Here is a 14,088-nt window from a genome sequence, read left to right on the forward strand (position 1 = left end):
TGTAATTGGTTGTAGTCTTTGTTCAGCAGCATCTTTCACCACGTACCAGCAGACTTTGAGGTATTTTCTCAGAGGTTCATCACTGAGGATTGGTTCTGGGTTGGAAGCTCCAAGTTTGTCTTCATGCAATTGAAACTTCTTTTCATATTATTTTTAGTTTATAAGTTTGATAATGGGTAAATATCGGTTCCTGCAGAGAATATGTGTCTTTGAGGAAGACACTGAACACCAAATTGTCCATGATGCCTTCATCAGTGTGTAATCAAGAGAAATCAAAGATCAAAGAAAAAGTTGCGAACATCTTGATGGTTCAGACCTGCGTCACAATTCAAGATCTTCACAGTCAACGTTTTCAGTATTCTATATGAAAAGATACAAGCAAAAACATTTTAATTATGTGCAAATACTAATAAGATCCAGGCCTGATCCATCCATCCATCCATCCATCCATCCATCCATCCATCCATCCATCTATCTGTACATGCATCCATCCATCCATCCATCCATCCATCCATCCATGAATCCATCCATTGATTTCTCCATCCATCCATCCATCCATCCATCCATCCATCCATCCATCCATCCATCCATCCATCATCCATCCATAGCATTATCACTGTGTAATTAAGCCTTTGTAAAAATTCTACACTAAGACACTAAGAAATTGTGTGAACATAGTTTGTAGTTATAATTTAAGTTCCTCACGCTCCATTTCTTCAATGTTTTTATTCAAAAGGATACAAATGATATTATAATTCTCATCCATTACTGAAGATGCAGGCTCCATCCATCCATCTTTCCATCCATTGTCCATCCATCATCAAGCCATGCTTCTAGCCATCCATCCATCCATTATTGAGCTCATGTATGTGGGTGTTTTACTCCTGGTTGGAGACATGGCCTCAGCTATGATGGAAGTAGCAAGTCTGGGTCGACCTTTTACGGTGGGGATGCTTTATGATGCTCAGAAAGATCAACTCATCCCAGGTAAGTGCAGGATTTTCCAGAAATTGTTTCATTCTTTTTTCATCAGTATGTCATTGACTGGTTTCAATTCACTGCAAACTGCTGTGTGATTGGTTGTAGTCTTTGTTGAGCAGGATCTTTCACCACGTACCAGCAGACTTTGAGGTTCATTACAGATGATTGGTTCTAGGTGTGCTGCTCCAAGTTTGTCTTCATGCTGTCGAAACTCTGGATTTTAATTAGTTTCAGTTCTGTTCAGTTCATCCATTTGTAGGTAGGTAAATATCTGTTCTGCAGTGAAGGGATGTCCTTGAGGAAGACATTGAACCTTAAATTGTCCCTGATGTCTTCACACACAAACTGCTGTGTATATGTGACTTGTGGTTTAAAACAACAGTAATACATTTAAATGCAAACATGAAACAGCTGTGGGACGTCCTTGCTTTGAAACCTAAACTTCAAAAACAAATCTCCAACTGTAGTCACAGGAACTTCAAGCTGCTTGGAGATGTTCTTCTAGCCTTCATGGTTTTTGTATTCACCTTTAGCATGCTAGCTTACATGTGGAACTTGACCGGAAGCCAGTGGATCTCCTGTAGGACGGGAATGATGTGGTGACGGAGGGGGACTCTGGTGATGATGTGGGTTGCTGAATTCTGAACCAGTGTAAGTGTATAGAGGGATCTGTGCGTGAGACCAAAGACCAGCGAGTTGCAATACTCCAGGCGAGAAGTTACCAGTCTAAATGAGGATAGCGGCAGTCTTGGGGGACGGTTAATGTTATGTAGGTGGAAGTATGCAGACCAGGGGTCTCATGTACAAAGAGTGCGTGGATTTCAATGTGAATCCGTACGCAAAAAAAAAAATCAGATTCTCAAAACTGTGTGTACGCCCAAATTCACGTAAGTTTCTTTGAACATCACAATCAATGTGGAATCGAGCATATATGCGTGAGCACAAAACTCCACCCTGTCTCCTCCCTCAAGTACATACATTTGAATATGATAATGAGGATAATTATCCATTAAAAAATGCTCATCCTGACAAATTTGCATAAGCACTTGCATAAACAAGTGAAACAAATTTAAAAAATAACATCGACCGTGAGCTGGAGACACTCCTGTTGAGGGCTGGAAAAATAATTTATTTGGGGGCATTTCTTCCGATCTAAACTGTTAAAGAAAACAGAATAACGCACTGTAGTTGTGTTGACCGCATTGCATTATGGGTATCGTTGTTCTTTGCTTTGTGTTGCGTTCCGTCAAAAGTTGTGGGTTTATTATGTTCTTAAGGGTTTAGCATTCTTGCATCATTTCACTCTTTTTTCTTGTTGAACCGACACCAGAACTTAAGTTGGTGGGACAAAAAACGGCTCCTCGTTCCGTTTTATTATCACGCGTATTATATACTAATGAATTAAGCCCAATGTACACGTGTATTGAATCCTATACATTGTGGACAATGTGAACAATATAAACTTATATTTAAAACATGAAGCTTCACAATCTGAGTTGTTCCATTGAGATTATCGAGGTGCAAACGTGAGAAATAAAGAACAAAGTTGCTGTAACTCGGAGTGTTGCATCCGCAGGAGGAGAGACCGGTCTAGATCCCGGACTCCATCACCGGAGAAACACTTTCTGGATCCTGCAGCACCTGCAGCCGACTATCAGTTGAAAGTTGCCTAAACATTCAATAAAAACCTTATTTATATATTGCTGAGTCACACCAGTTCGTACCAACCAACCTTTCCGTGACATCTTAGTTTTATTTTAAAAGACAACTTTACAGAACCTGTTCATCGCTGCAAATTGTGTTTTAATGCTTGGAGGAGAGCCCGGTCTAGAAAGCATCATGTTGGTCCGAACCGGAGCGTCGCTGGGTCTAGTTCAGGGCAACGATCCAGAAGGATCCTCTTGGTGACCTAAACCAGCTGATGATCCAGTCTTCACCCTGGACCAGAAGATCGGTGTGGTCCCTGAAGACTCACTCGCTCCTGATCCTGCATCAGTACGTTCCCCTAACGGAGCCAAGGCTGCCATTGGGATTTGCGAGTTCCATCGTTGTGCTCCTGCCTTTATATGATCATGTGGTTAGTTGTGAGATTGTTGCAGTTCCACTCGTGTGTAACTTATCTGGTGATGTGGGGACTGTCGTGTTCTTCACGTGTGGTAGTGAACTTGTTGACGTCACGTTTCCTCATATTCTGGACTTCACAACATCGCTAGATAGTGTCGCCAACGGACAAAACCTCAGAAATGTGCGTACGCCAGACTTGATGTGTGCGTGGGATAGGGATGGGCGGTATGGACTAAAAAAATTATCACGATAATTTCTGGCATTTATCCCGAAAACGATAAAAATGACGATAGAAAAAATACCAATTCAACTCCACCTTTGTAACTATAAATCTATCACCACATTCAGTCTTTGGAGCCCCCAAAACACTGCTCTAAAAGATACTAAATGCTACTAAACTACCGTATTTTCGCGACCATTCGGCGAACCGTGTGGAAAGGCGCACCCTCATTTTTGTGTGTCATTTTTAGATTTAAAACATACATATGGCGCACCGACCCAAAAGGCGCAGTCTACAGAGCAGAGCTGCACACACGCGTGCCGCAAAACACGCTGGCCGGAAAACACACACACCCGCTGCAGAACGCACACACATGCAGAACGCACACACAAGCACACAAGCGCTTATTTAAAAAATAGAGCGGGAGCAAAACCTCTGTTTCTGCATTAAAGAGCTCCGCTAATTCAGCTGCGCCAGTCCGAATTTCCTCGGTGTCAGTCACTTTCTGCACAACAGTAAATAAACTTTTCATACCCCGTTGTGCGGATCCTCCACCGCGCAGAGCCCGTCTCTCCCCAGCGGGGTGGAGCAGCGCGCGTCACAGCGGCTTTAACCGGGAATGTGACCTGTTCGGACCGGCTGGGACCGAAGCCACCCACCTGTATGGGAGCAGGGGCTCCCGGGGAAAGACCAGCGGCATTTCGGCCGGATCTGCCCCGGGGATGGTGCGCCCTGGCCCGGCAAACCCACGGCGGGAGCCTGGCGGCTCCTGAGCGCATCCTCTGCATCTTGGTTACCGGAGATCATACCGACAGATTTGCCTGAAAATCTCGCAGGGTGAAGTTGATCCGACCTGGGACAGACCCCTGAAATCTCTGCTCGCAAAGCGGCCGGGAACCAGGTCATCGGACCCCGCTTGGGGAACCAGGAAGTCGGCTGCAGCAGCGCCCATCACCGCGCTGCTCCAGCCACTGCTTTAACCGGGGAACGTGGACGGTTCCGACCAGCCGGGACCGGAGGAGCCCGCCTGCACTGTTGTAGGGGCTCCCGGGGAAAGAGCACCGGAATTTCAGCCGGATCTGCCCTGGGGAACCGGCGATCGGACCCGCAAACCCACGGCAGGTGCTTCCTCGGTTCCCGACATGCAAAACACACGCGCACTGCAGAACAAGTGTGCTTATAGAGCGGAAGCAAAACTTAATTTGATTGTATTTTATTTCACTTTACACATCAAGCAAATCCTTAAACGTTTTCATCATCTGTTTCGCATTAATCAGCTCAGTGGAGTCTCATTCACGTCGCAACTCACGGGGGCTTCACCCGCCCCCTTCTCTTTTTACCATTCACATGGTGGCCAGCCTTACATTACCATAATTCAGGTAATAGACACGGCGCACCGTTTCTTAAGGCGCCCGGCACATTTGAAAAAAAAAAAAAAAAAAAAAGTTGCGCCTTATGGTCGCGAAAATACCACCAAATGGGAATTTTTCTTTCTTTCTTTCTTTCTTTCTTTCTTTCTTTCTTTCTTTCTTTCTTTCTTTCTTTCTTTCTTTCTTTCTTTCTTTCTTTCTTTCTTCTTCCGCGAAGGACTTTCCGCGTTCAAATCACTTTTTGAACATCCGATCAAGAGCGTAGAAAGTTGCGTAAGCACGTTTTTTGTGCACTGCACTCTTTGTACATGAGGCCCGAAGTTATGTGACTGATGGGATTGGATGGATAAGGTACTGTCGAGGATGCCACCCAGACTCTTAACCGGTTGGAGGGGGACAGTTTTGGATAGTGGCGATTTTGTACCAGTGAGGAGAATCTCAGTTTTTTTCCGTGTTGAGTTTGATGAAGTTTGAAGAAAACCAAGACTTGATTTTTTTGCCATGCGGTCAGTAAAGGAAAGGTTGTGTGCACGCACGCACAAAGCAGGAGAGGCGGCAGGAGTTACAAAACCAAAAAGAACTTCATTAACAAAAAGCACTGTTAAACAGGAATTAAACTAACACAAACTTGGAAGAACCATACTACCAGAAATAACCACAGCTAGGAAACAAAAACCAACCAGGGAAACAAACAGTACGGGGCAGCAGGGAGGAAGGGAAAAACAAGACCAGATATTCTCACAGGACTGACGAGACACAGGTGCAAACAATCAGGGCAGATGGCAACAAGGGAGGATTTCTGTAATTAACTGCGATAAATCGCATATTAATTGCAAATTTATTAACACATTTTGTGCTGTTCTAAATTACCTCAAAGTATTTTTTTTTAATGTTTTTTTACTGTTAACAACATGAGAAAGGGCAAATATGCTGCTTCATGCCAATGTTTATTCAACTTTCCACAAAAACCTGACCTGAATGTAACATTCCTTCATAAATACAAACACAATGTAGTCGCCAACTTTACACTTGTAAAGACTAACTTAAGATTCCTTGTTTTTTTAAGCAGCTCAATGTAAAACAATGAACCATATGCATCACAAACATTGTACAAGAAGTGCATTGGTCAGTTAAATTTTCCATGTAATTATGTCTAACCTCATATGGAGGAAAATAAAAGGCTCAAAAAATATCCCCTTCTCCTAAGTGGGATCAAAACAGGGGGATACAAAAACTAAATTACAAAGAAATAAAGTGCACATGTAACGGGAGTAACTCAGCCGTTTCCTCACCTGATCTTCAGTCCTCAGCCATATACTCGTGCGAATCGCAGTGTGCGTGCACCCGTCTGTGTGCGGGGGGGGGGGCATTGTTGAGTTTTATGTTTTATGTAAAGCGCTTTGCGCTGCATCTCTTAATTTGTAAGAAAAGCGCTTAACAAATGAAGTTTGATTTGACTCGTCCTTTTTTGCAAGCTGCTATCCAGCGTTGTCTGCTTTTGACGAGGGGGGGGCGGAGCGGCGCAGCGCTCTCTGTTTGTGTGTTTGGCTGCAAATGGTATTTGAGACTCGACGTACTTCGATGGTAATTCATTTCAAATTGATGGTACATGTAAATAACTTCAGTCTTGTCCAGCGAACCATCTGGCATCTTTTTTTTTTTTTTTTTTTTAAAGATTTTTTTGGGCTCTAGTGGCCCTTTATTGAGAATGCAGACTGGAAAGGGGTAGAGAGAGAGAAAGGGGAAGACACGCAGCAAAGGTGCGCAGGCCGGGATTCGAACCTGCGACCACTGCAGGAGGACTGTAGCCTCAGTATATGAGCCGCTGCTTAACCCACTGCGCCACGGAGCGGCCCACCTTCTGGCATCTTTTTGAAAGTGAACTTGCTGTTCAAAAGTCGCTTATCATTCTCCATCTTTCAGTTCACCAGACTTTTCCTCGAACTACGGGTGCCTGCGAGCTCCTGAAATGAAATGCGCCTTTTTTTTTCTTTTTTTTTTTAATCGTGCGTTAAAAAAATTGTCGGCTTTAAGAGAACGTTAAGTTAACCCGTCGTTAACGCGTTAACTTGGACAGCCCTAATATATATATATATATATATATATATATATATATATATATATATATATATATATATATATATATATATAGAAGTAGATGTTCCTCATCTGTTAGCATCATGGCTAATGGATGCTTATAGCTAAACAATGACAAGGTTTAGACCACTTATATGTTTTTGTTGTTTTTGGATGATGTTACGGTTCATTAGTAGTACTTTTACATACCTTGACCACAGGATTGATAAATATTTTCAGAGGATGCATCTTTACTTGTAAAGATATAGCATTTGGGCAGCTAATTGTGTTGAAACCTGGGATTCAACCAGTCGCTACCTTTGTAAACTACAATGTTTGACGACTTCAGAAGAGTAGGGAGTCTCTGAGACAAGAAAAATCCAAGTTTTTCACTTTTTCCCATTTAGAGTTGTACATTGACCTGAAAGCCGCATATTTAACACACCTATAATAATAATTATGATCTTGGAACATTTTTACGTTTGGAGTGTACAAGTAATATATGAAACAAATTAGATGGATGGGACAAATAATTTAATGTTTCTGAGGACCTGGTTTTTCATTTTAACCCTGCTTTGATCTCATGTCTTAAAGGTATCACATTGTGGGATGAGACGACTCTTAAAGAGAAGATGATTCAGAATCGTCAGCATAGCAGTCAGTTTCAAATCGCTGCATCTGATTCCTTCAAAGACAAGTCATCTCTGCTGGATGTTGACGCTTCCTTGAAGGCCAGTTTCATGAGTGGAATGATTGAAGTTGACGGATCCGCTAAGTATCTGAACGATGTGAAGAAGTCCCACCGTCAGAGCCGAGTGACGTGTCAGTACAAAGCGACCACCGTCTTCAAACAGTTGACTGCTCTTGAAACTAAGAACATCCAGCAGATCGATGATTCTGTGAAGACGTTGGCCACTCACGTTGTCACTGGCATCCTTTATGGTGCAAACGCTTTCTTTGTGTTTGACAGCGAGAAATTAAACAGCAGCAATGTTCAGAAGATCGAGGGCAGCATGCAGGCTGTGATCAAGAAGATCCCTTCATTTAATGTTGATGGCAAAGTTGACATCAAGCTGAGTGATGAAGAAAGAGACATGGCCAATAAGTTTACCTGCAAATTCTACGGAGACTTCATTCTTGAAAGCAACCCTGCAACATTTGAAGATGCCGTGAAGACCTACATAGAGTTGCCAAAGCTACTGGGAGAGAACAGAGAAAACGGGGTTCCTCTGAAAGTCTGGATGATGCCGCTGAATAACTTTGATTCAAGCGCTGCAGAGGTGACGCCTGAGATCAGTCTTGGACTTACAGGAAGAGCTCAAGATCTTCTGGGAGGTTTTCAGGACCTGAAAATGAGATGCAACGATTGTCTGGAGGAAAACAATCATTTCCCACTGATTCATGAAAGGTTGAGTCATTTCCAAAATCTATGTGACAAGTACATCGCCGGAGGGCAGAAGAAAATGGCAAAAAGTATTCAGTCCCTCAAGGCAGGCTGCCAAGCTGAGGCAGGGTTTAAAGCTGCCTTTGATGGTGAAGAAACATCCCCATTCAGTTTGGAGAAATTAAAGAAGTGGTTGGAAGATAAAGAGAGAGAAGTCAGCGTCATCAATTCCTGTGTGGAGATGACGGAGGGAGCAAAGATTGTCAGTAATCAGGCAGAGTTGGACAGAGAGCTTCTTGATCCAGAAGTAGAAGATGTTCTGTGCTTTGTCTTCACCTCTGTGGAAACTACTGACCCCTATCTTCAGGAAATGTCTGATTACCTGGATCCGCTGCACTCAACTACTGCCAGGGACCGAAGTTCACCCACCAAGTGGTTCTTCTCAGCAGTCGTGATAAACAAAATGAGAGAAAAAGCCAAGGAGTTCGGTGAACTTCACAGAGCTCTGAAGAACAAGCGCAGATACAAATTCCTTGTAGCAGTTATATCAAATGACAAATATGAAGGAGCAAGCATCTACCACTACAGGAACATCGTCCTACTCACTGATGACTTCTCAAAACCCAACATTACTAATGTGGATCGCAGACCTGACAAAAGAGATCTAATGTGGTGTAAGTCACTTTTTGTGCATCGTTTTCACTTTCTACCAATTGGAGTGTTTTTTAGTTTATTTTTAGTTTAGTTTATTTTGTTTTGGTCATTTACATTTTAAGATGTTTGCATATACACACTGTATATGTACAGTATACACACAGGTATAAATATATATATTATATATATGTACACATTTCCTTTTTTTTTTTTTTTTTTTTGACCAAAAAGGTATAGGCTGAAGCCTCATGGCTTATTTTGCCTATCCTTTTCAACAAAAGGCAGACTTCAGAAACAAAAGATACTAATAAGAAGAAAACGAAACGAACGAACAAAACAAAGAAAATGAACAAAGAAGAGAAGAAAATAAATGTGGTCACTCACGATTGAGGACAGCTGCAGGAGGAAAGTTGCATAATTTAGACAGTTTAATATGAAGATAATTTATATTTGTGTTCTATATTTATCTATTATTTTAGATTTATAATTTTTTTTAAATTTGTAAATTGAGCTACTTTTTTTTAGTTCCTCATCCAGGCGGTTCCACAGTTTCACCCTTTCGACACTGATACACCTTGACATTTTTTTTGTTCTTGGCCATTTCTGCTCAAAAATGCCATAGCCCCTTAGGTTGTGCCTGCTTTCCCTCACCTGAAACAACTCCAGGATACAATGTGGGAGCATCTGGCTGTGTACCTTGTACATTGTTATTGCTGTCTTGAATTTGATTAAATCGTATAATTTTATGGTGTTTGACCGGATGAAAAGTGGATTTGTTGGTGCGTAGTATTCAGCATGGTTGACAATTCTGATTGCTTTTTTTTTGGAGTAGAAATATTGGATTTATATTTGTTTGATAGTTGTTCCCCCATATTTACACACATGTGTGGAAGTACGAGGGAACAATACAGTAGATACAGGGAGTTCTGGTCCAAATTTGCTTTCATTTTGTACAGTATAGCTATTGTTTTGGATAATTTTGATCTTAAGTTATTAATATGAGGTTTCCAGTTTAGTTTGCTGTCAATTATGATGCCCAGAAATGTGTTTTCATGCACTTGATCGATTTCAACACCGTCGAACTTTATGTATAGTGTATAGTGTAGTTACTTTCCAACACAAACCTGACTGGACCAGACTTTCACTGCTCACAATTCATTTTAGGAAGGTTTTACTCAGGAAAAGAAGAAGGAGAAGCAGACCAACAGTACGTTCACAGCAATATTCCCGTGTTCATCACTGAAGATGCCATCATGGTGTTCAGATGTAACTTCTGAGGAATAATAAGATTACCTCAGTCTGATCTCAGGTTAAATAAAACACACAAAATTGTGTTTTAGGTCGCTAATTAACGTAGTTCATCTGCTGATCCAGATTTCTAAATTACGTTCATATGGAGCTAGAACAGTCTCATAATTGACCAATGCACAGGACAAGTTTTACAAATGCACAGACCGATTTGCAAATACACACACCGTTTCACACGTTTTTGATGCACACACAAATATAACCTGATTTACAAATGCTTTTTTGTCTGTGAGTTGCGCTGGATTTGTGTGTGAGTTTTGAGACTCTCCTGACGTGACTAGATCCACAAATGTGTTTTTTTTTAACACGGAAGGATCTGCAACCAATCAGATGTCTTCCTTTGTTTCAGCCAATCATAAGAGTGCACCCCACGTGGGGGACGCACAGCAGTGGATAAAACACGACTTACTCTAAACCAATCAGATTAAAGGGGCGGATACACCGGCTGTTTGAACTGCGTTAGCGCTGTTCACTTAGAAAAGTGATTAATATTTCGAGTTGGTGGAGTAAAGATAAATAAACAGCAACAGGAGATAAAAGATAAATAAACAGGATGGAGAGGAGATCATTGTTCTGATTTTCTTGTGATCCCGGTAAATAAAACAGCGCGATCAGAGATGGTTTGTGGGGCCGTTCAACCAGAGCCGTCAGGAGACTGCACTCCAAGTCCTGCCGATGCAGCAACTGATGATGAGAAACAGCGGAGATATTTATATATTTGCTCCGTTTGGTTTCACGACGTATTACATGGGATTGTCCCGCTGGACCCACATGGAATTACTCTGTGTCTATTTGTATAGATTTATTCTGTTACTTAATACATATAAAATAACTACAAATGCATATCAGAACAACATGATGGATTTCACTAGGTATTATCTTTCCCAACACTTGTACCCCCCTCATATCTTGAAATGTGATGTCCCAGCGTCCCCTCAATCTCGTTTTTAGCGCGCTCTGCAGTGTTACTAACTTACAAAAATGAAAAGGAAGCGGACAACCAAGCAATTTAAAAAAAAAGAAAGAAGGCAAGTGATGGGTCCAATGTTGCCCCAGCAGGAGAAGATATTAACGAGGCTGTTAGCCACTGATGGATTAATTATGCAAGTTCATTTTAAGGTAAGATATCAAAGATATCAAATCACCCTACCCTATAAATCTGTTTAAGGGAAATATTTGACTTTTTTTTACTCTCTCTCTCTTTCTGTCTTCTGCTCCCTCCCTCTCTTTTTTGCATTTGAACTTTAACTGTTTGAAGTTAAACTCGGATGTCCCTGTGATATTGTTGCACTGACATAGTGAATAAAATACGTTGCGTTTGTTAGATACGCTTTTTCTGCTCTCTAACTCTGCCGCTTGCTGTCCGTGGTGCAGAAAACGGATGTGTATTGCGTAAAGGCCCATTGGCTGAATTGACGCCAATGAGGGAGGAGACGGAGAGAAACTCAGGCTTTATTGAAGTAAACCTGCTAGCGAGCAGTTTAGGTTCAGAGGGTCAGTTGCCATAGTAACTGACTCAGAGTTTGAGTTAAATCGCTTTTCTGGAACTGAAAACTCCGGATTTCCCTCATTTTAGGCTTAACAAACTCAGATTTTTCACTAAACCCGTTTCCTGGAATACCCCTCTGGTAGTTGCTGAGATTTTAAACTGTCTCTGCCATTTGTGAGTTGGAATCTCAAAGTAGGTCTCAACGTAGCATACTCTCCGAAAGATGGTGAGACAAAGAAAACAAAAACAATCACATTTATGTTACATTTTACAAAGCAATAAATAGACTGGCAAAAGCTAACTCCACAAACGCACAACACATAAAAACCTTGTGCCTCCTCGGGGGGTAGCCAAAATATACTACTCTTTGTTGCTGTTGCTGTTTTATTTCCTTATTTCCCTTTTTATCGTAAATCTTTACCGTCTTTAGCTCATTCATACCGTACCTTTTTTTTTTTCACAAAACCTGCTTCCTGGAATACCCCTCAGGTATCAAAAAAATAAGCACAAACAACTTCTCTCATTCAAATTAATCAGAATTTATTTACACAAGTGTCAAAAGGATGATAAAACAACACTTCGGATAAATTCTGATGTGTGTCACGTTCCTGTTGCTGTTTTATTTCCTTATTTCCCTTTTTATGGTAAATCTTTACCGTCTTTAGCTCATTCATACCGTACCTTTTTTTCCGGGCAATGCATCAAAGGAAGGAAGTAAGAAATAGTGCCATTCTAAATAAAATAGTGCCTTAATATACAATCTCACTATAAAAATGGAATCACTTGATCCAAAAAGGAACACAAATATACACACAAAAGCATAGATGAAAGTATGTTTTCTCAAAAGCAACCCAAATCATGAAATGAATACAAATGAGGAAATCCTGTCAAATGCATCTAAAATTGAACATTTGCTTAACACGTAAAACAAAACAGTAAGCACAAAAGCCGAATGGATTCACTATTACTGCTGTAACTGATCATGAAGTCTGATCACGATCTGGTCTTCTTCTCTCCATCAGATGCCACTGATCTCACCCTGGATCCAGACACGGCACATCCCAAACTCCTCCTGTCTGCAAGACACAAGAAAGCCACAAATGGAGATCAGCAGTCGTATCCCAACCTCCCTCAGAGATTTGATCATTATGTTCAGGTTCTGGGCAGACAGGAGCTGACTGGTCGTCATTACTGGGAGGTGGAGTGGAGCCTTACTTATGAGGGTGGTGTAGATGTGGGTGTGACCTACGGTGGAGCTCCATGTAAAGGAGACGGTACCATGTGCCATTTAGGGGACAATGACATGTCCTGGACCTTTGGCCATGAATTTGCTTCAAACCTCCTTTATTACAGTCGCCACAGTTCAAAACCAGCCTATTATGATATTGCAGCCATAACTAGCATCAGCCAGCTAGGAGTGTACCTAGACTGGCCTGCAGGGACTCTGTCCTTCTACAAAGTCCTCGGTGACAAAGTGATGCACATCGACACTTTGAGGAACAAATTCTCTGAGCCTCTTTATCCAGCCTTTGAGATACGGGGCAGCAAAAACTTCATCCACCTCTATCTGTAAACCTGGACCCACGTCCCAGCCAGAATTTATTTGTGGGTCCAACACACATGGTGGATCTACCTGGGAATTATGGGTGGTTCATTTAAATCCTTCCAATGTGGGACATTTGTTACTGAAACCAGATGACACCCAAACAATTTCCCCACTTACAGTTTTTCACAATTGTTTAAACACATTTTCTGATAGACTACCTCACTTTCTCAAAAATCTAAACAAAAATTACAAAACTCACACAAAAAATGCAAAATCCTACACTTCTCTTGCAAAAGCACACTCTACCTTCAAAACAGTGTTAACTCTTCACTAAATGGTATTTCCTTCTCAAATGCCAAACACATACATCATTTGAGTAGGCATTTCTAAGCACCCACTGAACACTGATGTGCAAAATGGAAGACACTAGAGTATGAATGGAAAACACTATATAGAATCATGCATTTATATGTTCAGTGTTACACCTTCAGCTGTTAGATATAATATATCACCATATAGTATTCTTATGTATAGGCTATTCAAATAGAAAACAACACACAATTCTTTACTGTAACAACAAATAATATTTTTACAGTAAAGTATTTGGACTCAAATACTGTACTGTAAAAATGTGACATCACAGCAAGCTGTGGGTGAAAACTTGACAGAAAATAGAAACAGAACAAAAGTATTAGGCTGCATCCTGCCTTTCATCCCTGGCTGGCTTCAGGACCTCATCCACGTCGCAGGCGATGTTCTCCCTGGCCAAGCAGCGGGGGAACAATCTCCTACAATCCCGCATGAAGCCTTGACAGGCCTCAGCAGTGACATCGCTACATGCGTCCTCCATGGCCTGCAGCAGTGGGATCCGTGTCTGAGGATTTCTCTCGTATACCTTCCATCTCCAGGCAGAGAAAAACTCCTCAATTGGGTTGAGGAAGGGAGAGTATGGAGGGAGATATAGGACATCAACTTCTGGATGGACCCTGAACCACT

The 14,088-nt window shown here is 41.6% G+C and overlaps 1 protein-coding gene across 1 annotated transcript; it reads left to right on the forward strand.

Annotated features, from left to right (window-relative positions):
• The first annotated feature begins 896 nt into the window (after positions 1-896).
• Positions 897-13,119, forward strand: LOC133419791 (stonustoxin subunit beta-like). The gene is made up of 3 exons (XM_061709212.1): positions 897-987; positions 7,306-8,769; positions 12,569-13,119. Exons 1-3 carry the CDS (start codon positions 897-899, stop codon positions 13,117-13,119), a joined length of 2,106 nt encoding a protein of 701 aa, XP_061565196.1.
• The last annotated feature ends 969 nt before the right edge of the window (positions 13,120-14,088 follow it).

The sequence above is a fragment of the Cololabis saira genome, chromosome 19, assembly GCF_033807715.1.
Source record: "Cololabis saira isolate AMF1-May2022 chromosome 19, fColSai1.1, whole genome shotgun sequence".
Classification (NCBI taxonomy): Eukaryota; Metazoa; Chordata; class Actinopteri; order Beloniformes; family Belonidae; genus Cololabis; species Cololabis saira.